Source organism: Bipolaris zeicola (assembly GCF_000523435.1).
Source record: "Bipolaris zeicola 26-R-13 unplaced genomic scaffold scaffold_128, whole genome shotgun sequence".
Taxonomy (NCBI): domain Eukaryota; kingdom Fungi; phylum Ascomycota; class Dothideomycetes; order Pleosporales; family Pleosporaceae; genus Bipolaris; species Bipolaris zeicola.
The window spans coordinates 27,155-55,154 of NW_006912177.1; the positions used below are offsets into that span (position 1 = coordinate 27,155).

At 51.2% G+C, this 28,000-nt stretch overlaps 11 protein-coding genes across 11 annotated transcripts; 7 read left to right on the forward strand and 4 right to left on the reverse strand.

Moving 5' to 3' along the window:
* Window positions 1-1,824: 1,824 nt before the first annotated feature.
* On the reverse strand, window positions 1,825-2,958 carry COCCADRAFT_101447 (uncharacterized protein; the record flags this gene model as incomplete). Its single annotated transcript, XM_007716141.1, has 2 exons — window positions 1,825-2,282; window positions 2,334-2,958. 2 exons carry the CDS (start codon window positions 2,956-2,958, stop codon window positions 1,825-1,827), a joined length of 1,083 nt encoding a protein of 360 aa, XP_007714331.1.
* A 275-nt stretch (window positions 2,959-3,233) lies between these two features.
* COCCADRAFT_6721 (uncharacterized protein) lies at window positions 3,234-5,476 on the forward strand (the record flags this gene model as incomplete). Its single annotated transcript, XM_007716122.1, has 4 exons — window positions 3,234-3,562; window positions 3,618-3,791; window positions 3,840-5,247; window positions 5,300-5,476. The coding sequence occupies 4 exons, from the start codon at window positions 3,234-3,236 to the stop codon at window positions 5,474-5,476; spliced, it is 2,088 nt and encodes a 695-aa protein (XP_007714312.1).
* A 434-nt stretch (window positions 5,477-5,910) lies between these two features.
* COCCADRAFT_101433 (uncharacterized protein) lies at window positions 5,911-6,777 on the forward strand (the record flags this gene model as incomplete). Its single annotated transcript, XM_007716142.1, has 2 exons — window positions 5,911-6,190; window positions 6,647-6,777. The coding sequence occupies 2 exons, from the start codon at window positions 5,911-5,913 to the stop codon at window positions 6,775-6,777; spliced, it is 411 nt and encodes a 136-aa protein (XP_007714332.1).
* A 613-nt stretch (window positions 6,778-7,390) lies between these two features.
* Window positions 7,391-10,810, forward strand: COCCADRAFT_101477 (uncharacterized protein; the record flags this gene model as incomplete). Its single annotated transcript, XM_007716143.1, has 9 exons — window positions 7,391-8,235; window positions 8,596-8,850; window positions 8,910-9,333; window positions 10,084-10,123; window positions 10,183-10,224; window positions 10,278-10,360; window positions 10,474-10,546; window positions 10,601-10,649; window positions 10,702-10,810. 9 exons carry the CDS (start codon window positions 7,391-7,393, stop codon window positions 10,808-10,810), a joined length of 1,920 nt encoding a protein of 639 aa, XP_007714333.1.
* Window positions 10,811-11,750: 940 nt separating this feature from the next.
* COCCADRAFT_27893 (uncharacterized protein) lies at window positions 11,751-12,449 on the reverse strand (the record flags this gene model as incomplete). The annotated part of the gene is made up of 2 exons (XM_007716127.1): window positions 11,751-12,055; window positions 12,326-12,449. The coding sequence occupies 2 exons, from the start codon at window positions 12,447-12,449 to the stop codon at window positions 11,751-11,753; spliced, it is 429 nt and encodes a 142-aa protein (XP_007714317.1).
* An 807-nt stretch (window positions 12,450-13,256) lies between these two features.
* On the forward strand, window positions 13,257-14,159 carry COCCADRAFT_101467 (uncharacterized protein; the record flags this gene model as incomplete). Its single annotated transcript, XM_007716144.1, has 1 exon — window positions 13,257-14,159. The coding sequence occupies one exon, from the start codon at window positions 13,257-13,259 to the stop codon at window positions 14,157-14,159; it is 903 nt and encodes a 300-aa protein (XP_007714334.1).
* Window positions 14,160-14,872: 713 nt separating this feature from the next.
* COCCADRAFT_101475 (uncharacterized protein) lies at window positions 14,873-15,070 on the forward strand (the record flags this gene model as incomplete). The annotated part of the gene is made up of 1 exon (XM_007716145.1): window positions 14,873-15,070. A coding segment is annotated over one exon (198 nt), but the record flags the coding sequence as incomplete, so codon positions are not given.
* Window positions 15,071-15,651: 581 nt separating this feature from the next.
* COCCADRAFT_27895 (uncharacterized protein) lies at window positions 15,652-17,353 on the reverse strand (the record flags this gene model as incomplete). Its single annotated transcript, XM_007716128.1, has 4 exons — window positions 15,652-15,769; window positions 15,823-15,924; window positions 16,156-16,567; window positions 16,621-17,353. 4 exons carry the CDS (start codon window positions 17,351-17,353, stop codon window positions 15,652-15,654), a joined length of 1,365 nt encoding a protein of 454 aa, XP_007714318.1.
* A 2,444-nt stretch (window positions 17,354-19,797) lies between these two features.
* Window positions 19,798-22,587, reverse strand: COCCADRAFT_6726 (uncharacterized protein; the record flags this gene model as incomplete). The annotated part of the gene is made up of 4 exons (XM_007716123.1): window positions 19,798-20,219; window positions 20,268-20,690; window positions 20,745-21,855; window positions 21,904-22,587. The coding sequence occupies 4 exons, from the start codon at window positions 22,585-22,587 to the stop codon at window positions 19,798-19,800; spliced, it is 2,640 nt and encodes an 879-aa protein (XP_007714313.1).
* Window positions 22,588-23,211: 624 nt separating this feature from the next.
* Window positions 23,212-26,858, forward strand: COCCADRAFT_101482 (uncharacterized protein; the record flags this gene model as incomplete). Its single annotated transcript, XM_007716146.1, has 3 exons — window positions 23,212-23,635; window positions 23,685-23,893; window positions 23,943-26,858. 3 exons carry the CDS (start codon window positions 23,212-23,214, stop codon window positions 26,856-26,858), a joined length of 3,549 nt encoding a protein of 1,182 aa, XP_007714336.1.
* Window positions 26,859-27,488: 630 nt separating this feature from the next.
* Window positions 27,489-27,977, forward strand: COCCADRAFT_6728 (uncharacterized protein; the record flags this gene model as incomplete). The annotated part of the gene is made up of 3 exons (XM_007716124.1): window positions 27,489-27,550; window positions 27,758-27,857; window positions 27,969-27,977. The coding sequence occupies 3 exons, from the start codon at window positions 27,489-27,491 to the stop codon at window positions 27,975-27,977; spliced, it is 171 nt and encodes a 56-aa protein (XP_007714314.1).
* Window positions 27,978-28,000: the final 23 nt, after the last annotated feature.

Sequence of the window (28,000 nt, forward strand, 5' to 3'; positions counted from 1 at the left end):
ATGTACCACCCGTCAACCACCAAAACACCTGTTACTAAACCCCCTTGTATGCGCATATCGGCCCAAGTTCTAGAACCAGTCTAGCCACACACACACACACACACACCTTCAAGCATACTAACCACCCTTATAAAACGCACGGTTCTAGATCTTCCCCCACCCCCTCCCTCCCCTTCATTCCCGTAAAACAAGCACTTTAAACATGCAGCGCTATGACTCGGTTATATCCGGGCAAGAGGGGGAGGTGGAGGCGGCTTCGGTAAAGTGGGCCGCGTCATCTACCCTCGTAAATGATTTCATCTAGGTTTTCTTTAGTTGCCGTTTTATCCTGTTTTCCTGTTTGTTTAAGGTCGTTTTGAGGGACGCCTAAGGCAGAAGTGCTGTGTTATGACGAGGGAATTTGTGAGTGGGAATGGTGGTAAGGTGAGTGCGATGGCGCTTGTATGTGCGGGATTTTTTTTTTCTTTTTTAAAGGGGGGGGGGAGGGGGTAGTGAGGTTAGGTGCAGCAAATGTCGTGATGCGAGTTTATTGGCTTGTTTCAAGGTGGTAATGATGATGAGGCTTTTTCTTTCTTTGTGTGTGTGTTATGACGACGAGGGGAGGAAGATTCAAGGCTGTTTTTTTCTCTCTTGGATTGGAATACAGGGATCAGGTTATTCCTGGGTGGTTTGTTCAACATTATGTTTTAGAGTTCAGGTAGGAATGCTTGGTTTAACTACGTATGGTATGTATTTTGGAGTCTGGATATGCAAGAATAATTTACTTCTAGAGAATGTAAGTGGGGGATTGCTTGTACGGTGGAATATTGTTCAGAATTGCTATTTTTCGTTGCACTGCTGCTCAGTGTTATTGGAACAAGAATAGAGACAGCAACTTATTTTCTGTATGCCTTGTCTGTACAAGTTCGCGAATCTAATTCGGTTGATACAAAGAGAAACAGATATCTTTGTTTTGATGAGATGTATGCATTGATTTGTGCTGGTGAGTTTGCATTTCGACTCCTTGAAGACTGTACAGAGGAACTTTCTTGTTATCATAGTGAATCGGTTCACAGATTCAAGCATACTTTGTCCTTGTCTTCGGATTGATTGTCAGTATGATATAACTTATCCTATTCCACTAGTTCAGGCACACTGTGATGTCTGTTTCTTCCGACTTGCTCCTCGTCTTGACGACTGTGCAATGCACCATGCTTAGCAACTAGAGAGCCTATCATCCACACCACATTCAAGAATTATGAGCAGTCGCTGCGAGATCTGAATAAACCTGCAGCGACAAGCAAAAGATGTATCACTTTGAATCCAACAAGCACAATCCTGCAATATCTATCTCAGAGTGACACAATCACAATACCACTGAGCCCTGATCCACACATGCCTAGCCCCCTCGCCTCCTACCTACCCAAGAATCCTCTAATCCACTCAGCCACCTACGACGTACTCATTCATCCCGATTTTTCCTCAAGCACGGCCATCCTCGCAATAAACTCTGTGCTGAAGAGCGTGATGCTTCGCTCTGAACCGCAGAGATGGACCCGGAAACGGCAACTTTGCATGCCGAAACCTTATCCTGTTAGAATCCAGTCGTAAAGTTATTAATAATACGAGCGCCTTGACTCCCCCAAACAATGCCTGGTTTTGCATCCCTACAATCGCCATCAATGATGTGTCAATAGATAGAGGTAAGAATATTGATTTCGTGAATCATCCAACTCTATGGATAAGCAGGGCCGTTGAACCTGAACTCCCTAGTCTATCGTGTGCGTGTTTCATACATGTCTATCGATTAGGTAACAAGCAAGCGTTCAGAAACAAAGCCTAAGCTCAGGCTTCAGCCTTGACCGGCACGCCCTCCTTGATGGCGAGCTTCTCAACACCTTCAGCTAGCTCAGTGCCGTTGGTCTCTCCAGCCACGGCAGGTGTAGCTGTATCTTTTGAGGCGGCTGCTTCCGCCTGTTCAGTCGCTGCTGGCACTTCGGCCTTTCCAGAGTTGAGGCTCGGCTCGTCTCCACCCCACAAGTAGATTTCGCTCTCTCCAATGATCTTGCCAGCCTTCTCCCACCGCTCTTTCCTTTGCTGTCTCCTTTCAGTGACGAGCTTGTCAAGAGCAGGCCAGTATACAGAGTGGTCGTATTTGAAGTCCACATCTCCGCCAGAAACCTTCATGAGCTGAGAAGCGGGGATATGGCTTGGAAGGGGCTCGTTCGTCTTCATCTTCGATTTGGTGACGGGATCGATGAAGGGTTGGATAAGCTTCAGGAACGTAGTGACAAACCAGGGAACTATAGTAGGTTTAGTAAACACGAGTCAAATCTGGCCAAGGTAGCGCTTACCATTTGTGAGCAGTGCCCTGCCAAGTCTCTCGGGGTAGTGGTTCTGCAAGATGTAAAGAACCTGCTTTACTGTGGCCATGCTAGGGACTCCTCCAGATCCAGTGTTCTTGAAGTCAATCAATAGTGCTAGGCCCTCCTGGCCTGGCGGATGAATGTCGATAGTGCGCTCCAGCATGTATACCAAGTGTTGGACCTGTTTAGGGGATTCCTTGGTGTTCTGGTTCTGGGGCAATAGGTAGAGGCATGGCCTTCCCTCCTTGTCGAATCCCAGCAAGACCTGCTTGCCAGAAGCATTTTCCTCGGAAATGTAGTCGGCAGTGAAGGTGTCGGTGCCGTACTCACGCCGCCATACCAGCGAAGAGCGTAGGCGTTCTGCAGCTTGTTGGACATTCCACTTTACAGCACGGAGATATCGGAGAAGACATTCGCGGGTGAGCCACATGCGCTCATCGTCAGTGATGGGAGATGTTTCGGTGGCATTGGCCAAAGTCGTGGGCAGCGCATCCCAGGTGCGAACATCGGCAAGGAGCTGGTCGTATTTGGTCTGCTGGTCGGCGGTCAGGGCCGGGGCTGCGGGTGGCTTGCAGCCCTCAGCGGGTTCTGCGAATGGGCCCATTGCTGACATGTTGAGAGATTTAGGACACAAATTGAGAGACTAAGAGTCTGTAGAATTATTAGGGAATTGAGAAGCAAAGAAGGAAACCACAGTCGGGTTGTTGAGGATAGGGTCAGCGCTGGTAAACTTTCGGGAGACATAGTGGACCCTTGCATACTGATCCTCCGGGCTAGACCACGTCTATTCTAGCCCAGATCCAACGCGTCTACTACGCGTCTTCCCTGTCTCCACGCGCAAAGTGCTTTCGCATCTAGCACCCCATACCATCCACAATCCGCATTACAATGGACGACGTAGCGACAGAACTCACCGAGCGCTTTGAGCGCTACTGTGACACCAAGGATGATGAATTCCCCGCCGATGTTCTCGCCGAATTGCAGTCCATGTGCCGGTTATACTCCATCTCGCCCGAAGAGTTGGACTTCAAGTGGCAGGCGTACAACATGAAAATGGGGGGAGAAGAAAACAAAATGGACGTCAAGACGGCACAAGATTTTAAGAAGACTATACAAGATGCATTGGAGCGAGAAAGCAGAGGCAAGGCACAGCAAAGAAACGAAGTCAAGCGGGGTCAGCCAACACCAAGAGCAAAGGGCGGGGACATGTATGACATGTATGTTCAGCGACGGCAAGGTTACAGATTACAACACGCTGACTGAGGAAAAAAGGCTAGAAGGGCTTGTTCCCAATACACCACGCCCAAGTGCTCCTAGCGGGGTTAATGGCAGCACTGTCAAGCGCAAAGCCAACTTCCAAACACCAGGAGGCAAAGCGAACAAGGCACATGAAATGAGCTCACCGGGAGGCTTCATGACACCAAAGGCCGAGACTTCGGGCGGACCGTAGGCATTCAAGCAACACTGCAGAAGCACCCTCTAACCATCGCTCAGTGTCTTTGACTTCGCCTCTCGTACCAACGCGAACGATATTACAGAACAGTTTATGCAGGGGGATATTGCTATTCCAGAGCCACCTTCGGAGGAGCCCAAGGAACCCCGCATCAAACTCAAGGCCAACACAGACATGTCCAAGTTCTCGTACCGGACCATGGCAATGAAGCTTTCCGAAGCATCAGAAGTACTGGACGACAGGATTGACGAGTTCCGTGATATCTTCAGAGAATCTGCAGGTCTCGATGAGAGTGCATTTGGCAATCCCAACTACGCATCGCCCAGCGAGATTATTGCTGTTGGAAGGATAGCGTGCGATACGAGCGAAGGCAAGCTCAACACAGCATCACTTGTGCTTGAAGGCTCGCGGCGGCATGGCTCGGGCCGTCGCGTACCGCTCAACATCGAGGGACTTCAGTCATACAACTTCTTTCCCGGTCAAATTGTTGCGCTGCGCGGTACCAATGCATCTGGCGACTCTTTCGTGGTCTCCGAGGTCCTTTCACTGCCACTTCTGAACCCACCTGCTACAAAGCCGGACGAGCTTGACGCCATCAACGCACGATACCTTGACACGCCCGACTCTGATCCAGACAATGTCCGACCTCTGACTCTGATGATTGCATCTGGACCCTACACAACCGAGCAAAACCTTGATTTTGCACCTCTACATGCTTTTCTAGATAAGGCTGCAGAAGCGTATGCGGACTCCATCATCCTGATTGGTCCCTTTCTCGACGCAGAGCATCCTCAAATCCGGTCGGGAGATTTCGATGCACCACCAGGCGTGAGTCCAGATCAGGCGACTATGACTGATCTATTCCGCCACCACATCTCGAGCGCCATCCAAAGCTTCAACAAGCGCGTACCGACGTGTAATGTTCTCCTGGTACCTAGTCTAAGGGATGCACATCATCACCATGCTGCTTTCCCACAGGACAAGTTTATCAAGAAGGAGCTTGGCTTTGGCGCAGCAGGGAAGATGGTGCAGTGCGTCACGAACCCCATGACTGTCAGCATGAATGAGATGACAGTAGGCATGTCTTCGCTTGACAACCTTGATATGCTCCGAAGAGAAGAGCTTGCAGGTGGCAAAGCGCGCGCAACAAACATTTATGAACGGTGTGCTCGCAACCTGATCGAGCAACGGAGTTTCTTGCCTCTATTTCCGCCTACTGGGAGAGAGAAGCAGCAATTCATGCCTACGCCAATTGAGGAAAAGGTGATGAAGAGCAATATTGCTAATGGTGAAAGGAAAGAAGGAGAAGAGGCAGATGAGGAGCAAATGCCTAGTCCGTTCCTCCCGCTTGGTACCATGCTAGACACTAGCTATCTCAAACTGGGCGAGATGCTCAACGTACGGCCTGACATACTGATCACACCCAGTGTGCTCCAGGGCACTGTCAAAGTATGTATACCTGGTGGATGTATGGTAATGCAATATGCTAACAAAATGATAGGTCGTTGAGTCTGTACTGATTGTCAACCCTGGCACATTGGCCAAACGGCGGGCAGCTGGAACGTATGCACGGGTGGTTGTTCAGCCTGCTGCCGTCAGCGATGCGGACCGGGAGAAGGGGGTGGCTATGGCACATAAGCTCTGGGAACGAACGCGGGTGGATATTGTACGAATCTAGGCATTTGTTGCTGTCCTGCAACTTGACACCGAGTGAATATATGCAATGAAGGCTACGAGTACGAATTTATCAAGTTGGAACGTGCGTGAGCTTTTGGAAGCCTGTGGTTAATGTGGGCTGATGCTGTGACGTTGGTGTTGGGGATTGAATGATGTTCTGCATGGGTTTCCAACGCACATGATTCCGCGTCAGTTTTGCGACTCGGCCACTAGTAGTCTGTGTAGGCGGACGTGCTCATTTTGACTACTTATTTGGTAGGACTCACCAACGTCACTAGTACAGGGTGGCCAGCGAGGCTCCTGATGATTGGGAAACACGCATCCATCTTCACCACGAATGCTGTACTTGTCAGAGCAAGAGTCGGTCGCATTCCATACACTGGGTATGCCAGTATCGCTTGCCATTTGCGGTAGTATTAACCAGGCCTGTTCCTTATGGTACTTGTTCGCGGCTTGGCCCGTCAACTGCTGCTCTGCCTCAAGCGCACAGATATCGACCAGGCGCACGAGCTTCCCTGTGCCCGACCAAAGCGCAACTCTCTGAACCCTCACCACTTCAACATCGACAACCTCCAGCCCACGGCCAAGGCCACACCGGCCCTACTCATGCCACCCAAGCGCAAGACGACAGATGACGGCACAGCCACGGGCCATTCCGAGAAGAAGACGAGGGCTGTCAGGAAAGGCAAAAGTACTGCATCGGGCAATGATTTAGGTAAGCCAAAGACGCCGTTTGCCATGGCCTGGTTTGATCCAAGAAAGAGTTGGTGGTGAGGGCAGCGGGCAGCGGGCAGCGGGCAGAGGTCGACGGGCAGAGTAACCCTGTTGCTGCGGGCCTAATTCCGAGGCATGGCATGTGGCTTTGCGACCTGAGGGGCCAATGGTGGGCTGTCGGCGGGGTCGGACACTCGCTGCGTCACCAGCTTGCCCAAAGTCCCGCCAGCCCTACCATACAACCCCGTTCTGTAATTTCGAGGCGCACCACCGGGACTCTATACGTCCTGGATCCTCGCACTCTTCCCCTTTTTCTACTCCTCTATCCCTAGACTCTGCACTAGACTCTGCCCTGCCCCTGTTGCCACTGCGAGCAGCCCGGCCACCACTGCCCATCTCAAGCTTGCAACCACCACCCAGCCGTCTTACCTACCGCGCTAATCCAAAATGCCGGCAGTCTACAGTTCCCAGCAAAAGGCTGCTATTCAGCAATTCATGAACTTCACTCAGCTCGACCGTAACTCAGCGATAAGGGCGCTGAAGAGCTACGGGTGGGACGCCCAGAGCGCCGTAAACGCGTATGTATAACTCTCTTTTGCTTTTTCCACCACCCCATCCGTGGTTGTTGTGAACCGCCTATACACACGGTCACCACACAGCACACATGCAGCTTCGACCCAAATGTGAAATCGACCACCCTGCATTTGTCGGTTCAAAGTGGCAACAGACCCAAAGAGAGGTAGCACAACCACCAGCAGGCAATTGCATCAAGGGCCCACACATATACCCAGAGAACATAGGCCTTTGTTCACATCAGAAGCCACAGAGAGCCAAATGCGGACCACTAAGTGCCAAGATACGACCAAGATTGCCATTCCTGGAAGCATAGCCGGAGTAGTCACAAACGACAACCCTTGGAAGGAATGGCACACAACAGTGCTCCTGCACCATGGACAGCCCTTTCCATGAAACTTGCGCGATTGCTACTTCTCTCGGTTCAGATGCGCAACGTTATGTCCTCCTTCCACATGCTCTCAGCCCACAACAAATCGTCCAGCAGGTTTTTTCCACCTGTCTTCGCGCTGAACAACCGACCACATACAAGGCATATACAACGATTGCAGCAACACAAAAGGTTGCAAGACACTTCGGCCGTCATTGTATTGAGCTGTCGTAGTTTCAGCAAGCGCCTCAGTCCGCCATGTTTGGTTCCTCGCAGGACAGGGCCAGACTGCTTGCAGGGCGTAACCGACGACAGCGTATCAGCTCGAGTGGCTCGTGTTCGAGTTCACGCTCCACATCCTCTTCACGTGATACCCTTGAGCTATGCAGTCCGACAACGCTTCTAGATCCCAACGCCGAGCTACCGCCCGTGGAGGAAGAACAACCTTTCCAAGAAACCGCCCGGCCTTCTGTCACTGTTTCAGATCCCGGGAAAAGGGGGATTGAGCCAGATAATAGACGCTCGGCCTCACATTCTGCCTCCACACTGCCCACTAGGCCACGCAATCTCCAGCTAGAACAGCACAGGCTTCAAGCTGAACACCTCAGTCAGGTGCTGTACAATACGCTTAGCCTTCCAAATTCTGCTGTCACTTCACACGATCTGTTTCGATCATCTCACCATGTCGAATATGGGAGTTTGGGCATTCCCGCAGTTACGTCCTCCAACATACGTAACATTACGGCTCCTTGCCGGGCTACTTATTTTCCGAGTTCACCGGTCCTTGATTTGATGAAAACTTTTGACTCTTCAGAAGCTCCCTTTCTCAGGACTTCTGCATCCGAATTTCATCTGCGTCCACAGCCAGTTGTGTCGTTGCGAGGTGGTTTGGGGAGAATGCAGGAGCTCGATGACCAAGAAGCAGAATATGCACTTCAAAAGCATACTCTGAGAGTTCAGAATCGCCAGGACTTTGGCACCTATGCATCGATTTGGGACAAGGAAGTCAGCGGTTACCACCAGTTGAATCTTGCCGATAAAGTCAGGTGGCTTCCACCACAGGCGTGGAACGAACCGATAACTGCGGGCCTTTCGTACGAAGAGTTCCTCGACCTGTTGGACACTGAACAAACATGCCGCTTTGGCAAGCTATTTGGTCCCTCTCCAGGCAGCGACTTCCCATGGGCATCGTGCGTACGTGTGGCATTTCTCCACTCTTTGAACGAGAAATTGAGGGTTGCATTTGTGAACGCCATCAAGGGGAGTATCTCCAACAAGTGGAAGCCCGAAATTATAACCGCGAAAAACGACAGTAACAATCCTCCTGTCATGCTGTCGCTCCTTCTATGTGCTGTGGAAGAGTTCGTGCAGCTCATCCCCGCCCATTACTAATTATCTCCATTTGCAACTTTGAATATCACAACCTTTATTTCAGATTTATAGACACTAACGCCATGAAATAGGTACTACAGTGGTGGAAGCACTCCCCAGGCTTCTCCTGCGGCCAAGTCTGCTCTCAACGCGCTATTTGACAAGTACCGAGAGGCCGATGCCCAGGACAAAGATGTCGTTGGAGTCGAGGGTACCATGAAGTTCTTCGCGGACATCGGCGTCAATGCTGAAGATCTAGATGCTCTAGCTACTTTTGAAATCATCCAGGCGCCCACAATGGGTGAGATGAGCCGTGAAGGTTTCGTAAAGGGCTGGACAGAGCGCAAGTAAGTCAAATGGCAGAATCTGTTTGACAGGTGCTATTCAGATTCTAACTGAAAGATAGCTGCGACACCGTTGAAAAACAGAGGATGTACATCCAAAGTGTAAAGGATGAGCTTCCCAAGAACAAGGAGCTCTTCACCCGGGTGTACAAGTTCACATTTCCTCTTGCCAGGGCACAGGGTCAGAAAGCAGTCGCCCTCGACAGCGCAGTCGTATTCTGGGAACTTCTATTTGGATCACCGTTGTCAGCAGTGAAGTGGTCGACTGAGAAGACACCATGGCTGAGCTGGTGGACCGAGTTTGTTAACTCTCAGTGGAAAAAGAGCGTCAACAAGGATATGTGGAACGAGACACTCAAATTTGCACAGCTCACCCTTGACGACGAGTCGATGGGCTTCTGGAGTGAGGAGTCATCTTGGCCCTCTGTCATTGACGAGTTTGTCGAATGGGTCAAGAAGGAGAAGCGAGGGGATACCAAGGAGGAGGTTATGGATGAGGAGTACTGAAGCCTCTCTCACGTTGTTTACGTCGGTCCTTCGATTTGAACTTCTAGTGGTACGAGCAGCGGCGAGTTGGGGTAGACGATATGACATGGCTTGCTATGATGGGTGAATGCAGCTTGCATATCTGAAGGCGGTCTTATTCAAACCTAGGTACGACATTCACGGGAGCATAGCATACCCTTGATCCGTCTTTGTAGCACTTTGGTGACCGCAGAACATCCTTTAGTAGATAGATTCGCTCGATACGAGTAATTCACAGACATATTCTCAATGGGTACGTGGAGATGAGCATGGCACAACGTGTGGATGACTGAGCCACGTCTTGGCTGTCGTGGGATTGGCAGGGCTTTGCAGGTGTGGGTCCAGAGAGTATGGAGTATTCATCTTCAGCATCGCACACATGCATTCGTAAAGTCTGGTTAGCAGCATGTAGTGATCACGTAGAAACATATTTGGTGAAAATAATCATCGTGTTGATTCTACAATTAAACAATGCATGCATTTTTGATGAGGCTTGCCAGACGGAAACGGCGCAGAAGGTGTTGCGCCACTTGGGTGTGGCTGATGCAGCTCGCTTAGGTTTGCTTAGCGTCTTAGCAGAGCCAACAGTGCCGGGCTTGATTTTCGCTGCATCACGACAACGTCCAGTTTCTCACGACAAACTAACCACACAGCAGTCAAAGTGCGTATCCCATGACAATAGATTGCTGCGACTGTACTGACTCTATGTAGATGGTCGCCGCTAAGAAGCACGTCCCGATCGTCAAGAAGCGTACGCCGGCACCTGCCTCGATGACCTCGAAATTTCGCGACTGACGTATCCATTTGCAGACACCAAGCGCTTCAACCGTCACCAGTCGGACCGCTTCAAGTGTAAGAGACATGTGGGAATTGGAAACGATGGAACAAGATCTGACAATGGGTAGGCGTTGACCCATCATGGCGCAAGCCCAAGGGTATCGACAACGCCGTCCGCAGGCGGTTCAAGGGCCGAGCTGCTATGCCTAAGGTACGACTGCCTCAATCAACTGATTTGCGAAGGAATTTTTTTGTGGCGGATGTTTTCTGTTTTGGATCAAGCTGGGATATTTGGAGGACAGGAGCTGACGGAAGGATTTACAGATCGGATACGGCTCCAACAAGAAGACCCGCCACATGATGCCCAGCGGCCACAAGGCTTTTGTTGTTAACAACGGTAGGCTACATATCGATTGTCGCAGCGATTTTGGACGCCAGCTAATGACTTCAGTCGCCGATGTTGACCTTCTCCTCATGCACAACAGCACCTTCGCCGCAGAGTACGTTGGCCCGGCCACGCCATGCACGACGCGACCCGCTAACCAATTGCAGGATCGCCCACGCCGTATCAGCACGAAAGCGCATCGACATCATTGCCCGCGCGAAGCAACTCGGTGTCAAGGTCACCAACGGCAAGGCCCGCGTCAAGACCGAGTCGTAGATGTGTGTGGATTTACTTTAGGGCGGGGCATACAAGGCGTCTCTCTGATTAGTTACGATCTCAATGGGAAGGCTTTTCATCTTCTTTGGCTCACAGTACCCTTTGATGCGGTACGAGGAGAAGCATGCACTTCAAAAAAGCATTGCGACATGCTACCGCGGCATGACCCAGGACATGAAAGGACAGAAGCCGTAGGAATGCAATGAAAAACGAGCCAAAACCACCAGGACGATTCTTTTCCTCCGCAGTGATGTAGGACGCGTGATGTGGGTTTGGGTCGGACAGTGTGTTGGCGAGACACATGGACAGAAGTCTAAAAGCAGTTCAGCTACGCCTTGAGCATTCCCTTTGGCGCTCGCGCAGAAGACTGCATCTAACGAGCGTTGTTTTGGGAAATGGAGTGAAGAGATGTAGCACGGTCTACGCCAAGCCTGGGATGTATACTGGCTACATGGCATTCCTTCACATGCTCAAGGTGAGGCGCCGATCATGTCGCGTGTGTTGTGATTACCCTGCATGAGTGTTGCTGACTGTAGCCAGCCAGAGACTTGTCGGACTCCGGCTGATAAACATTAAGCAAGTCAGATATTCTTGGCCGCGCCCAAAACACGAGGCGCATAAGACGCGCCGGTGCGATACGGTATGGTGTTAATTATATTCGTTATCAAAACGACCATGTCTATTTATTTTTGCAGGCTGCTTGTACTGCATGAGGCTGTACAGGAGCAGGCTGAATTAGCATACCTACTTACTCTGGTATCCACACTCACCACCACCGCCACGACTGCAACATTCGGACTGTTCAGCTCACCCACCCTCACCGCCCCCCTAGTCGATGAGATGCGACGACCACTGTGTGTGTGCACATGCCTGCATGCATGCTGATAAGGCAGTTCTGGCGATAACAAAGCCATGACATGTGCGAGTCGTCGTTGGGGGGTTAGGTGTAGGGGTGGGCAACGCCAGAGCCGCAATGCCCCTGGGAAGGTTGGCTTGGCGGCGTCGCAGGTCCGGAAGCAGGAGCTTCCAGAAGCAAAGGATAGTTTAACCTCGTGGGCTGGGGGAAGCAAGCTTTTGGCTTGCGACGCTGGGCTGCTTCGGTCTTGTTTATAGGGTCTGGGCTGTTTGGTAGGGCTACAAGAGCTGGGGACGGCGGACGGTATAGCATGAGGCGGAAGGGAAATTGAAGGGAGCTCAGAACGACATTCTCCCACCTGTCTCGTGCGGAAGGTTTGACGTGAAATGCTGGGGATGACATTGCAGGCTTGTTACTGCGTATGTCAAAAAGACAGGCGCCGCGTGTTTCCTTGTTTCCTGGAGTCTCCTGGCCGGCGCTCGCTAACGGGGACGCGCCATGCGATTCCGCGCTCTACTAGTCGACGCCATGCCGACCCACTCTGTTCCTTTCTCATCCGCACACCTCAACCCAGCATGCACCACACCGCCATGAAGCCCATGAAGCCGCCATCTGTCTGTGCCTGCCCTGCCACCTTGCACAATTGCGCGCGCACACACTCTCCGGGCCCTGCCAGATTGCTGCCACACGGTAATCGCGTAGGCTGGCCTGATGCATCCACGCCTGGCGGCGAGGCGCCCTGATTGGCGCGAAGGCCACCCTCCATTCGAACGCATGTGGCATGTTGTCAGGTAGGCACGCATGCGGATTCGGATATGAACATGCAAACCACCGCGATCAGCACATCCGTGGTTTCATCAAGGAAACAACCGGACAACGTGTCTGACTGAGAGGACCTGATTGAGGCAGTGCTCGCCCTCATGACGAGGGACTCCCCGTTGGTTTTTCTCCCCATCTTGCCGGTTGCAATCGGGGCGCGACGTAACCAAAGGACAGCATGCTTAGATGCGCATACGATTTTCTGACTATTAGCTCCCCGGTCCATGGCCCGCACTTGCTAGGTGTACCCACGGTAGGTCGAAGCGCAACCCAATTTCCTTCCGCGAGCCTGGGAAAGATTTTCCAGGCCAACACTATTTTAGTTCCCGTGCTTCAAATATCTGGTCACCCCAGAGCCTTTGTTTCGAGAATCCTCCTTTAACGCCCACGTGAATCAAGCTCGAAGGCTTTGCCTCGCTCTTCATAGCGACACAGTCGTGCATCGCACGCAGTGATTGGCAGTCTTCGGCTCGTCACACAAACCCAAAAATCTCCTGGTCGCAGCAACCCTTTGTCAACACCACTCATCACGCTGCCTCCCTTCCGGCTCACCCGACCTCTGAACTATTCCGCCTGGCCATTTTACAATCCACGCCAACCTGCTCTACGAAAAAAAAAGACAAATTCTCCTCCACGAGGCCATTTTTTTGCCTGCGAGCATCTGCCGACCCCGGATTCAAGACCCACTACTACCGCCGACTGTCCCCGGAGGACCACTTTACAGCAGTAAGCGGGACCCTCGTTTGTTCTGTTTCGCCAAACACCACTGGAATGGCGCCCAACCTCTTTGTTGCTACTCAAAAGGCCTTTTTGCCACACAAATGGTTCAAATCCAGCAAGGTCGACCTATCTAGGGTTGTTGAAGAGTGGAACAGCCCAGTCCCTGGCCAGTACGAGAGCATCCCCGGTCGAGGCTGGTTCTTGATAGCGACCCTCAAGGATGCATCCAAGCCAGAGAGCAATAGCAAGTCAACCATCAAGGGATCTGATGGAAAAGACTATATTCCCTTGGAGACGCCCATCTCGCTCAAGTATTCCCATGCACTCGGCCGCTACTTTCTGGAGCCAGAGTTCTACAAGCGGAAGAAGACGGTCATGATCAAAGACGACAAAGGCAAAGAAGTCCAAGCTGGTTTCTTTCGCATCGACGACGTAGCATGGGTCAAGTGCTGGGACGAACACGACGCCTTCATCCCCGGCAACGCCAACGGCGCAGCCGGCTACCAACGCTGGGTCCTCGACGCCCAAACGCAGCAGTTCCGCCACATGATCAAGCGCGACGACCCAAACTACGTCCGCTCCCGTAGAAACTCGCCCGCCCGCGATGCCGACAACCGCAGCCAAGAATCCGTCAGCACCGAGTTCCGCCCCAGTCGTCCCAGCAGCACAAAGAACGGCTTCAGTGTCGCCAGCACCCGGGCAAATAGCATCCGCTATCAGCCCTCGACCCCTACCTCCAATGCACCCAGTCAACGCCCTTCGCGCCAGAATAGTCCTAAACGCAGCGATAGCATTCCGCTTGAGGAGGCCAAAGCCGCCCTGCGTCGCTTGGCCCGCGAACACGAAGAAGCGGCCGCTGCTGCTGCCCTGGCCCGGTCCCGCATGAAGCGCACTGACTCTAAAGATCGCGTTGAGCAGATCGAACGCGGTCGTGTTTCGGAGCGTGTGGGTTGATCTAAAAAGTGGACTTTTGCGTAAGGGCGTTTTGCGACTATCTTTGGATGTGTGGGGCGTTTTATGATATTATAAATTCGGGAGGATTAAAGGGGGTCGACTGTGTACGTTCGGATGTACGGCACGTGATTGATCCGGATCTCTTTCCCCCTCCCCCTCGGGTTTTTTTGTTTGGCGATAAACACGATGATATGGCTTTGTTTTCTTTTCTTCTTTTCTTTTCTTTTTGAAGCTTTGTAATAACCTTTTTTCTATGGGTTTTGTACTTCAACCCGCACTCGCTCGCGTCGGTTCATTTTTGCGCCACGACATTTACATGAAATGTCGGTTTTTACGTTTGTTTCTGGGGGGCATGAGTCTAACACACTCCCCTCATGCTGTTCCTTTCTTTTTTTTGATACACACCTCTAGACTTGTTCATCTTCTTCTCATCAACCTGCGCTTTTTTTTCTAGTGTTATCACAACTTTGCTCCACTTTGTCTTTTCAATGCGTTTTTCTTTGGCGATAAGAGAAAAAAAGTAGAGTATTATACCCTTCCCTCTCCCCCCTCTCCCCCCCCTCTTTTTTTTGAAAGCAAGTACAATGTTAGTCTTTTCGTGCTTGGGTTAGCTGGGAGTTTGGGGGGTTTTTTTTTGCTGGAGTATGTAGGGGGGTTGGTAGATAGATGTATTGATATATGTTTCCTCTCTTTCTCTCTATGTGTGTCTCTTCTTGTGGTCTTGGGGTCTTTGGGGAAGCGTAGGTGCTGTGCCTGGTGCTGGGTTAAGCGTGCAGCGGAGTGAATGCCGTGGGCCCCCCCTTTTTTTCTCTCTACACGGCATTATTCACTTGAATGATAAGTTTTTGCACGCTGATGAACGTCAGAAGTCACAGCTTTTTAATGATATATATATACATCACTGGTGTTAATTTCCTTCGACGTAGAGACGACTCTTCTTCTTCTTTTTTTTTTCCACATTTTGACCGTTTTTGCAACAAAAGGGTACACACAACTTACTAGTTTTTCTCTCATATCCCCCCAAGACCGAAAAAAAATATTAGATAGACTTGAACATCGAAAGGTTGAAACGGCTGAACCTTAAGCTTCTAGCTACAAGTCTCAATATAATTAATGTAGATTTACTTGAGATAATGGCCAAGTTATGACAAGCAAAGTTGCATTCTTTGTCTTCACCAAAGCTTTTTTTTAATCTCTCTCCACCAACATCCCACCCTAGATTTTCCACTCACTACGATAATCAAGTCCAAAGTAATTTTTTTTATGAAACAAAAATATGATATAGTCATTACGAAACGAAAGTCTAATCCCCCTTAAAAAAGAAAAAAAAAGTCTATATCCGCACGTTTACACCAAATGAATGTTTCCTTTTTTTTACTGCTCCAAACCACCGTCTAAAATCTTCCCCTAGTAATACCCCGCCATCTATATCCCTCAGGCTCAAACTCCTTCATTCAAGACATTAAGAAGACGAAATCTCAGAAAGCTAGATTCACTCGTCGTCCTCATTGTCGTTGTTGCCGTCCTGGTTATCCTTGTCTTTGTTGTCCTTGTTGTCGTTGTCGCCAGACTCCTCGCTCATTCCACCCCTGCACTCACAGCCCCACTTACTGCATGGCGTATTAGTAAATATTAGAAAGGGTGGGAAGGTGATGAAACGTACCCAGTCTTCTGGTTCTGCTCGCAAAAGCCTTCAGCCTGGGCAAGACCGCAAACCTTTTCGCAACCACCGTGACCGCTTGTCTTATTGCAAAAGTTGAGTGTTCTAGCGCCCATAAGCGTGTTAGTATTCTTCTCCCAGAGAAAATAGACAAACTCAATTAGAAAGGAGGGGATGAGGATAGAAGAAGATCAAAAGAAAGAGAGGATGGGAAGCGTTTACTCGAAACCAAAATGAGGACGAGGCGGGTAAGTGGGTTGTAAGCAAAGAGTGGGGTAAAGGGAGTAGCAGGGATGACGAGGAGAAGGGACGAGATGAGAAAAAAGCTGTACTTACGCTCCCTTGATCTCGGTAGCTTGGCTCTTCTCTTTAGTGGAGTTATCTTGGTCGGCATTCTCTGACTGGCTCTCGTTCTTGGAGTCCTCCTTCTTAGACTCATCTTTCTTGGAATCCTCCTTCTTGGGGTTGACAATGTCAGTGATGCCCTCGAGCTGGCGCTTGTTGAAGATCTTATAGTCGAAGCCGTCGTCGTGCTTGCCGCCCTTGGAAGACTCGTGGTTCTGGCGCTTGTTGAAGATCTTGTAGTCGAAGCCATGGTCGTTGCCCTTGCCCTTGTGCTCACCACCCTCGGAAGACTCGTGGTTCTGGCGCTTGTTGAAGATCTTGTAGTCGAAGCCATGGTCGTTGCCCTTGTGGCCACCCTTGTGGCCCTTGGAAGACTCCTCGGCTTGACGCTTGTAATGGGAACCTATTTCTCGTCAGTATTCGTATCTGGAACTAGGGAATGTAGTGAGTTCTTACCGTGCTCTTGGGACTGACCGCCCTGCTGGGGAGCCTCACCGTTAGAAGGGGTCTGGCTACCGCCAGAGGGAGTCTGAGCACCCTCTTGGGCCTCGCCTCCCTCCTGAGGGGCCTCTCCACCCTCTTGGGTAGCCTCGCCTCCAGAAGGAGTCTCGCCGCCCTGAGGACCTTCGCCGCCCTGAGGACCCTCGCCGCCCTGAGGACCTTCACCACCCTGAGGACCTTCGCCACCCTGAGGGCCCTCGCCACCGGCGTTGGACTCGCCGCCTGCACCTCCCTCCTGGGATTCACCGCCATTGCCGGATTCGCCGCCCTGGGGAGACTTGTCGTCGTTGTCATCGTCGTCACCCTCGTCGTTTTCCTTGGGCTTCTCCTCCTTCTTGGGCTTCTCCTCCTTCTTGTCATCTTCCTTCTTCTTGTCATCCTTCTTGTCATCCTTTGACTTCTCCTTCTGTAGCGCGCCCTTGCCGTAGTCGAGAATGCCGTCGAACAAGTCGTCCGGCTTGCGGACCCTTAGTGGCGCGCCGCCCTCGAAGTCGACAGTAGGTAGACCAGAAGGACCAGGCAACTTGGCGACACCGGATGGGGAAACGGATTTGTTCAGCTCGTTTAGCTTGGGCGCGCTGCTAGGGAGGGGCAGCCTGGCCGACGAGGACGTGGCCGGGGCTTTGGCCGGAGCGGCGCTGCCCATAAGGGCAAAGGACGAGACCGTAACGATGGTTGTGAAACGCATCTTGAACGGAAAGCTGTCGATTAAGGCGAGGAAGGAAGTACTATTATATTATAAGAAACTCGGGTTGTATTAAGAGAGTGTGTGATTTGTAAATGAGTGTTGATGAAATGATTGTCGTTGGTAGGTGAGGGATTTGAATCAGAAGACGAGGTGGCTTCATATACTCACTTCTCTCCTAACCCTTTTTCTTTTCTTTTATGGAAACTCGTGCATTGGTGCTTCAGTGTTGCTCATGCTTTGTTGTACGTTAGAAGCTCCGTTCACACCGGACTCTGTTTCTGCAGGCACGTCGATCGTTGAGTACATAGCTCGATAGGATCTAGCAAGTGCACATGCGCACACACACACGCACAACTGCGCAGATTAGCTAGCGCTTGTGATGCATTAGACGGAGATTGTCGCCGTAGGTGTGGTCTGAAGAGGCACAGTTGAGCTGGTGAGGTTTCCATCCAGTTGGATATCACTTTACGTGAAATTCCCTATACTACAGCTGGAGAATCTTGATAGGCACCGTCACACGTAACATCAAACACTAAAGCCTCTAGAGAAGGAACGTAGGTTTCCAATCTGAAAATAGAGACCCAGGCCGATCTTGCGAACTCGCTAATGCGTCCAAGGGGCTATGATACGTATCAAATTCTGCCTCTCGAGTGTGTTGTAAAAACAACTCTGGAAGACCGGTAGGTCATGGCGTCTGTAGTGACCGAATAATCCCATAGAGGGATACGTAATCGGCGATATCGAGACCAAGAAGAAGGAATGAAAAATGAGAGGGTCCAGATTCTCGTGTTGAGAATAACAGAGAAACAGAAATGAGCGCTTCATTTCCAGTGATTTCCGCATCGTTGGGATACCTACACAGCCATGCTCTTGATTCTGTCGGATGTAGAATACTCCCTAGAATCTTCTACAAACGCCGAACATGCCATCTATCAGCGAAACGACCAGACCAATCGCAGCAATGCATGCGCTTAGAACGTGGATATGGTGGGCTTCCCCGCTAAAAATGGTTCATCAAGCGGTCAGTGTCTAGGGTTTGCCGCGGCCTCCCGCGCATGGAAGTCGTTGCATGTGGTTGGCAAAGCAAGCTATGCGGTACGGTAGCGAATAGAGTGTTGAGATGCCTAGAATAGACATACACCGGATCGTCCGCATGGAAGAAAAGGCAATCATCAGGGGTGTCGCTCGCTCGCTAACCGGGAAGATCGTCACAACTCTGGAACAGAAGGTGTTTTTACTTGTAGCACCGCATGGAAAGGATAGAAGAGAAGAAGGAGAGAAGGCAAATCAGCTTGGTTTCTCACAGAGAGCCGTTACTGCAGTGTCTTGCTTACTAGGACTTGAGCTGCCCAGGTATCCAGGACTTGCACGTGGCTTCGACTAGGTTTGGATAGAACTGAAACTGAACTGACAGCTGCATCCCCGTTACGTGAGCCGACTGACCGCCGCAACGAGCTCGGACTGTTGAGTTGTTCGTGCAATATGACAAGCGTGAATTCAAGGCGACTGTTTTGGACTGCTTCCGGATGGAAAAAGAAAAGATGGACAGGGAGTCGGTCGCTGTGTAAGCATGGTGTCGAGTGTGTAGTTGAAGCATCAAACAGGGCGATGGTTGAGAGATTGACCTGCATTGTGGGGTAGAAGCCATGTACCAGGCGAGGAAGGCACGGCGACCGGGCCGCTGGATAGCTTCGTTTCCGCGGAAGAGGCCGTTGGGACCCAAATCGTCACCTTAGCCTCAAGTTACTTTTCCTGCGTTTTGACCGCGAGAGTACCTCCGCTTTGACTTTGTCACTCGCCAGAAGCGAGTGGTGGGCTGCCGATGCATCTACTTCTACTCGCCTATGTGGGGCAACCGGTGTTGGGAATGCACCTAGAAGGCGCCTAGAAGGTTTGTTGCACCTGAGGATGATGTCCATGGGCTGTCATGGAGAAAAAGAAAGCTACTTGTCCCAAAGACTCGAGGGCCGATACATCACAATTCAACGGAAACGAGGTAGGTTCGGAATGTTCTCCCATTTGTCCTCGACCAACTGGCGGTCAATCCAGCTGAGAAATTGGCACTTCCCTAGACCATAGTCGTTCATGCGTGGTGTTGGGGAAATTATGTCGATTCTTGGATTCCTCGACCCTTTTAGCCCTGACCCTCTTCCCGTCTTCCCCATCTTTGCAGTCACCTTCTGCACTGCCCTTTGTGCAACAATAGTGCTCGCTACCCGGTTGACGAAGGCGTAAACATTGATAAAGAAAGATTACGAAGAGGAGACCACAATATCTACGCTTGGCTAAAAACAAGCCAACCTTCCGGTCGAATTGCAGGTTCAACAAAGATTACTCTAAACTTGGTATGCCCAAAACAACTCATATTCGTACAACGGATCCGAAACCCAACCCAACCCCCCAACATTCAGAATCCTCGTGTACTGGCTGATACTACAAGTGTTCTATGCAATGTAGGCATACAATCCATCGTCCTCCCTCTCCAAGAACTCCTTCTCAATCAACCGATCAATGTTCCTCTTGATACCACTAACCTCTAAAGTACCCCTGTTTCTTGTAGCCTTGATAGTCTCACTGACTAGTTCGGCGTGACTGATTCTCTTTCTTGCCTTCAAGATGCGCACAATGGCGGCTTGCGTCTCATAGTTTCGATCCGCAGCAACACGTTCGTGGGTTTCCTTGTTTTCAGCCGCAGTTTCCTTGAGCTGAACAGTGTTGACTTTGATGCGGTACTTGGGATCTGTAAAAGAAGAGTTGATAGTGAACGTATCACTCTCGCTAATCTCGCGGCCCTTTGGATGCTTCGTTAGAGGCCGCACTTTGGCACAAGCGAGAGATTGCAATGTACGATTAAGCTCGGCAGGGGCTACTGATCGTTAGTCGTGCTATTAAAACATCATGCTGTATGACTCACGTAGTCCTGTGGCTTGCTTGAGATATTCGTAATCAATGTGCTCGTCATCCCCTCGGCCATTGAACAGCAATAGTACAATGGCCTGGAATGACGAGACTACCAGTTCCTTGAGGCCTTTGGGGAATCTGGCCTTGATTTGACAATGCGCCAGTGCGTGCTTGAACTCAAGCTTGCGGCCAGTGTGTTTGATCTTGTAGTGCGCTTCGAATTTGTTCATAGCAGATTGGACCTCTGGCGGTAGGATGACGGGTACAGTGGGGTAGGTGGGCCAGGCGGACGCAGAAAGGATGTTTACGTTCAGATCGAGATCGAGTTTTTCGTTACGTTCCTCGCTAATGTTCTTGTATGAACTCATTTCTTCGCGGGACAGTTCGATGTCTCGGAACATTTGTTCAAGATTGGCAGTGAAGCCAGCACCACATTCTATAGTGAGTTAGTATGCAGGTCAAATGAAAGTTGCTATCGAGGAAAACTCACCAATCTTGAGTCTTGATAACATGCTTCTCTCAGCATCCGCACTAGCGCTTCTGCCCATCAACAATCGTCGTGCTAGGTCTTTCTTGTAAAAGGCCTCAAAAACAGCCTTGCCATGTAAGAAGCGAAACAGATCGAGAACCTGGTCGAGTTGGTTGTTGACTTCAGTGTCTTCATCAAACACATGGTCTTCCTTGTCATCCTCAGGCTCAACTTCAACAGGCTTCTCTGACTTCCGGCTCAACTGTGTTGGTATCGCCTTGGCACCTCCTCTCAATAACATGTCGACGTACTTGGCAATCATCTCGCCCGTCTTGGAGTTGTCTGTGCCCCAGCTTGCGTTCGTCTTCTTTGTCTTGTTCATGAACTTGTCAAAAGCCTCGCGCAGCCCGTGACCCAGCTCTTCGTCTCGATGGAACGAGGTTTTCCAAATGGCATCTAACTGACGCTTCAATGACAGCAGTTGTACGACCATGTTCTCTTGTTCCTTTTCATTGAAGACGATAGCTGTGCCTTCGTCTTCTATCCACTTTGTAAAACCTGGCCGTAGGCGTGCGCCCATTTTTCGGCGTTCGAGAAGTGTGTATAGCAACTCGAGATCTTGGACAGCATTAGTTTCCAGGAGGTCAGCAAGTTCGTCTTGATTAGTCAATCTAGACTCTTTCTTCGTGATTAAATGATCTTCCAGCAGCGTAAGAAGCTCTCGCTTGGTTGTGTTTGGAAGGCTAAACATCTCTACCCTCTTCATCTCACGGTCCATGAGCGCCCTCGAATTGCGCACATACTCGGGCAAGGACTTCTCTGCACTCTCCGTGTCTGCCCATTTCACTATGTATTCCTGACTGAGTTCCATCAAGCGCGGCTCAAAGTGCCGTGTGTAGACTTGCATGTCGTGGAACATATTGACTGTCTTGGAGAACATCTCGCTGTCCAGATCGCCGCCCGTCCGATCAGTTGCTACCAGATCGCAGGCACCATCAACAATGCGAGGGTTTAGTTTGTCATTTTCAAAGACGATTGAGCGGAAAAGGCTAATGCAGATGTCGCGAAGGGATTCGTGACGTGGGAGGAGGTAGGCTCGGTCGAGGTAGCAAAAGATCCAATCTAGGTATTTCTGCAGTCTGTCAGTTTGGTGGCATGGATTCCTGTGTGCCCGACTTACCATCTGATTGTTCCATAGTGCCCAAGCATGTAGCGTCGTCCGCAGTACATCAACACTAGTTTTACCCAGGTTGTCTTTTACCTTTGCCTCTAAACTGCCTCGCACGTAATCTCGGCACTTGGTGGTTAGACGTTCTTTGATGTCCCTGGCCATGTCCTGTCGACAGACATTTTCTACGCCGCGGTACAGCTCCTCCAGACTAAAGTCAATGTCGCCTTGGTCAAAGATGGTGTCAAGGGCCTTTTCGACCTTCTGCCATGTCTGGTCCAGAAAAGCACGGGGGTCCACCTTTCTAATCGGCTTGAAATTCTTCACCACCAGTCGCTTGGGGCCGCTATTGCCATGCAAGTTGGGTGCTGCCTTGCGCGTTCCATTGCGTTGGCCGCTCGTCTTCGCAGGGCTGTTCTCAGGGCTCGAGGCGATGTGAACGACATTTGCATTACTAGATATGCCTGCCTTCTTGCTGGGAAAGCTGTACATATCGGCCGCATCCATACTGCTTATCAAAGAGGGCGGAGTGGCAACCTCTGTGCTCTCTATGGGCGAACTGTCTCGTCGTGTGCGCTTGCTTGTGGGCGATAACGGAGCTGCCGAGGCAAGGTTTGGCTTGGAGTGGGTGATGAAGAGCTCCTTGATGGTCTTGCCCGAGTGCTTCCGTTTCAGCGCGCTTGAATTGGCTGACATTGGGCGGGCGTGATGAGAGTGAAGGTTACGGAGCTGTAGCTGCACCTACGTCCGAAGCGCTTCCGTAAGTGACGTATCGATAACAAACGGTACCTCCGGCACGTTGACTGCACTGCTTATGCACGCAGCTGCAGGCTTACAACTGTATATTGAAATGTGGTGCGAATCATTTGATAGACAGGGCTGCAACTTTGCACTCAATCGTCGGTAGTGTAATCTATCCAAAAGACGATGGACTATGAAAATCTGCAAGCATGTCCTACGTACTGTCCGGCCATGTCTTTGCAGGACACACAGTCGGTAACCCCGGACAACAATCAAACTTGGTGCAAGGCGGTCGTTTGCTCTAGAGAAACCAAAGCAGCCATGACGCCTTGATGGCATCTGTAGAGAACGAATACAATGATCAGTCAAAGGCGTCTATACAGCGTGCAAGCGAATAGTAGTCGACGCTGGTGCAGCGTCATGCACGTGCGCTGAACCTGGGACTAAAAGTGCTCGGACTATACAACGCGTCTCCCATTGCTGTCCCCGCCTCCACCCCATCGACCGCAATTGTCGCGCCACATTCCTCGACTGCAACGCCACTTTTCCTCGCACCATATACTCACGCGCGCGACCACCATGAGCGCGCCGGCATCGCCCTCAGGGGTCGACCAGGTCGAATCTACTGCCACGCGGCGCAAGTCTGGACGCGTATCCAGAAAACCAGACAGGTTCGCGCCAGGCGCGAGCCCAACCACCACCACCAAGCGGAAGCGCGGCAACGACAATGACAATGCAGTAGACGCGAGCGACTCTTCCGAACAAGAGTCAGACCAGAGCACTGAGGACGAGCCGGATGATGAGGAAATCAAGGAGCGCAGGCGCAAGAGGAAGACCAAAGCTGCTGCCCGTAAGCCAGCAGCTAAGAAGCCAAAGACCAATGGCGACAGCCTCGGTCTGGCCATCCGTCCCGCCAGCAACGCGACAAAGAAGCTTGCCAAACGACCCCGAAAAGCGCCTGTACGCAAGAGCACCCTGCCAGAGGAGACCGAAGGCCTATACGGTATGTTTGCAGGCGCGGCATGGAGTCTGCACAAGCTAACGCGCCATAGCCGACGTGTTCGCTAGCGGAGACCGGCTCGAAGACGTGACCGCTCAGTGGATAGCCCGGTTCAATGAACATGAGGCCAAAGCTGTGGCCGAAATCGTAAATCTAGTCTTCCAAGCTTCAGGCTGCGATTTGCGGATAAACGAGGACGACATAGGCGACCCTGATAACGCGCCCAATCGCGTAGCCGAGATTCAAGAGGAATTCCAGCAGGTGGGTCCAGACGGCTTCATGCAGCCCGGTGCATACTAACAAGAACCAGTACGAGGTTACTGAATACCCTCTAATTGCAAAGGCAAAAGATGGCGGTGGCAATGCCTTCAGAAACGCGCTGCAAGGCTTCTTTATGACCCTCATACAAACCATTGCAGAATCAGGCCTCATGTACGAGAGCGTGGAGATTTTAGAAAACATTTCCGTCTGGCTGGGCGCCATGTCCTCCACCGGTAATCGTCCATTCCGGCATACAAGCACAGTCGCCTCGCTAGCCATCACAACCGCCCTGGCACAAGTTGCGGCAGACCTGGTCGAGAATACGGCTAAGCGCGTCCGCCAGAGCGAAGCAGAAGCCAAAAAGTCAAGAGTGAACAAAGAACGTGTGGCTGCAGCGGAAAAGGAAATCGACGAGTACAATCAGAAGCTAGAATATGTCGGGGGCCAGTTGGATGACTGGTTCGCTGCCGTCTACGTTCATCGTTACCGGGACGTCGATCCTAAAATCAGAGTCGATAGCGTGGTAGCGCTGGCAGATTGGATCATCGCATATCCCGACAAGTTTTTTGACGGCACCAAACTCCGCTATCTGGGTTGGGTGCTTTCAGATCCAAATCCATCCACACGAATCGAAGTGCTGCACCAACTTGCACGCTTGTTCCGGGATGAGAGCAAGCTGGCCGGCTTGAAGACGTTTACCGAGCGCTTCCGACCACGTATTGTCGAAATGGCTACTCACGATGCGGAAATCAACGTGCGTGCTGCGGCAGTCGACTTACTCGACATCCTTCGTGAGGCCGGCTTCCTTGAGCCCGATGATATTGATTCGGTTGGCAAGCTCATCTTCGACTCTGATGCAAAGGTTCGCAAGTCTGTGGCTGGCTTTTTCGCCGAGAATGTTAATGCTGCATATGAAGCGACCGTAGAAGATATGGGAGGCGAAGAAGCGTTAAATGAAGCATTGGCTCCACCTGACGAAGAAGAGGAAGAATATCACAACCCACGACTCGAGTGGCTCAAGCTCAAGTGTTTAGTTGATCAGTTGCTCTCATACGACGAAGACGAAATTGAGCTGCCCTCGCAAATCCAGCGCATGTCTCCTGGTACGGAGCTGGGGTTGATTGCTGCTGGTGTGGAATCGCGCGTTTCGCTCGCTGCTCAAGCTCTCTACGATGCCATTCCGGAGATTCGGTCATGGGAGGTTTTGGCTGGTTACCTCCTCTACGACCATTCCCAGACTGTTCAAGGAGACAGTGAGGATCCAGAAATCATGCTTCGCCAAACCTGCCAGCTCGAGGAGAAACACGAGACTGTTCTCTTGGACATTCTCAACTCAGTAGTACGCATCCGGCTTCAGCGCCTTGCAGAGGTATCCAAGGACAAGAAGAAGACCAAGACGCAACGTGAAAGCGAGCAAGAGGACCAAGCAGATATGGCTCGACGACTATCATTACTTATCCCTCAACTTTTGAAGAAATTCGGGGCTCTTCCCGAGGCTGCTGCGCTATGTCTCCGATTGGAGCGTGAGCTGAATCTGGATGTCTTTGAGGAACTCCGGCAAAATGCAGCCCTTACTGCGTTACTTGACGACATCAACAAGCAATTCCTTACTCATCACAACGAGCGTGTGCTTGGTGAAGCTATCGGATCCATTCTACATGCACAGGGCAGCGAGGAACTCAGAGAGACGGTTGATCTCAAGGTGCAAGCACTCTGGGATGACCTGATCAACACATTTGATGCCCTTCGTAGAGGCAAGGACTTTTCTACACGAGGCAACTTGGATCAAAATGTTCTCCGCGGCGTTTCCAACGTCGTACTAAAGATGGCACAACTGGTGACTGTTTCAGATGCTTCTGTGCTGGACCATATTGTTGCTCCTGCAAAGCCAAAAGGCAGAGGCAAGAAGGCGGCGTTGGACACACCGCCAATTGACTCAGTGTTGCAAATCCTTGAGCGAGGTGTTCCAGTTGAGGAGCTGGATGCAGAGATTGAAGAGGCAGACGATACTCTTGTCCGTCACGCAATGTCTATTATGCTCATGTATTTTATGTGGAAATGCCGGGAGTGTACCACACACGTTGAAGAAGGCACCAGCATACCTGACGACGAGCTCATGGCGCTTGTGGAAAGGAGGGACACTTGTGTCACGACCTTGATGAGGATTGTGGAGAGCCGGAAAGGCACAGATGAAGTACGACTCGACGCAGCGAATCTCCTGTTAGACATTTACACCATGTTCTGTACACTACGGGTCAAAAAGGGCAAGGCGACAAGGACGCCTAAAAAGACACAAGGCCGCGCATCAAATAACGCCAATGACGATTGGGAGGCTCTATGCCGAGACATCGACAGCAACACAACAAAGCTCATCTTGCAGATTCTTACGGCATGGGAAAACCACCTGGCCAAACTTACCAACAAGCGTCTTGAGGAACCAGATGTTGACGATGACCCAATCGACCCTGACGACGAACCGGAAAGTGACGAAGATGATGCTGCGGACGAGGGCGCAGTATCCGACAAGCAAGTGCGTGCCATTCTGGCTGAGCAATCGCTCGATGCGTTCGGTGGGCGCATCGTACATGCTGTGCTTGTTGGTGCACTTGATGGCGACGGTTCAGGCACAGTGCGCAAGCGTCTAGAGCGTAACAAGACAAAGCTCACGCCTACATGGAGGGAGGTTGTAAATCATCTCGACGCAGTCAAGCAACGCAAAGTGACCAAGAAGGGTACAAAGGCAACTAAGGACACTGCCAAGCCAGCCAAAAGCAAAGAGGTTGTTGAAGTGGACAGCGATGAAGACGAAGAACAAGACGCTGAGAATGAAGTACCCGGAGACGAGATTGAGGACGAGGAAATGGCCGATGGCGATGAGGAGCAGACAAATGGTGTACAGGATGCGGAGGAGAATGGTGACGATGCGGCAGAGAGGGATGGCGAAGAGAGTATTCTCGGCGACTGAGTGTTTTGATATGGGCGAGATGCCTGGATTTAGTTGTTTACTTTATGATTGTGAAGCAGGTTTCGGAGCTCCGCTCTTCTTCTTACATACCAAGGCCACGATTACAGCAAGGCGCTTCGGCGTTATCACGATGGGTAGTATGGTACGGGTCTGGGACTGGCGGCCTTTTGTGAATTCATCATCTGCGACGTTGTTTCTACTTCACCTCTACCTAACATGAATTTAATGACCAAGCAAGTCTGTGCAACGACTCTCAATGCACAGGGAGCTTTTGTACCTCACCGCATGCTCATTAAGCTTCTCCATAGGACATGTTGGGGGAGATGGGGAACAGAATCCAGCAATCTCTTGGCACACCCCAACGAACGCAATGGAAACCTGTGCGCCAGCGTTAGCGCCTCGCACGGGCCATCACACACAATACGCGAATTATCGGCATCGACCGCCCATCGAGGAACTTCGTCAAGCCTACAGCAAGCCCGTCTAACACCGCCGACAATCGTCAATACTGTGAGTTGCAGCCCCATATCCGACGCCGTAAAAGCAGTCAATCTGTGCGCAAGAACAAAAGACTGATTTCAGGCAGCACACCAGGACTTACCCGCCCAACCCGCCCTTCAACCACACATCATGTCTCACGAGTCGGTCTGGTACTCCCGCCCTAGGACCTACGGCAAGGGCTCTCGCGAGTGGTACGTCGCCCCCTCTTTATATACCTCCGTCCGCATCCATGTCTACATACATACCCATTCTAGTCCATGTGGAGGAATAGGGAAGGCGGGCCTTTTGCGTACCATGATGGGCGCAGGGGCAGCGCAGGAAAACGGGCGATTGGACGTTGCAGGAAAATAAGGAAAAGGCGTTACTTTATAGGCAAAGGCTAACACAGTACTCAACAGCCGCGTTTGCACGCACCCTGCTGGTCTGATCCGCAAGTACGGCCTCAACATCTGCCGTCAGTGCTTCCGTGAGAAGAGCGCCGACATTGGCTTTGTCAAGGTACGTTTCTATTTTCACTACGCTCTTACAACAGCCTGGCAGACGAACGATCGTGTCTACTACGAGGTTGTTTGCGCATGGAAGGAGGCAAAGAGGCTAACAGACTTACAGCACCGATAAATTCCCTTACCCTTTATTCAAAC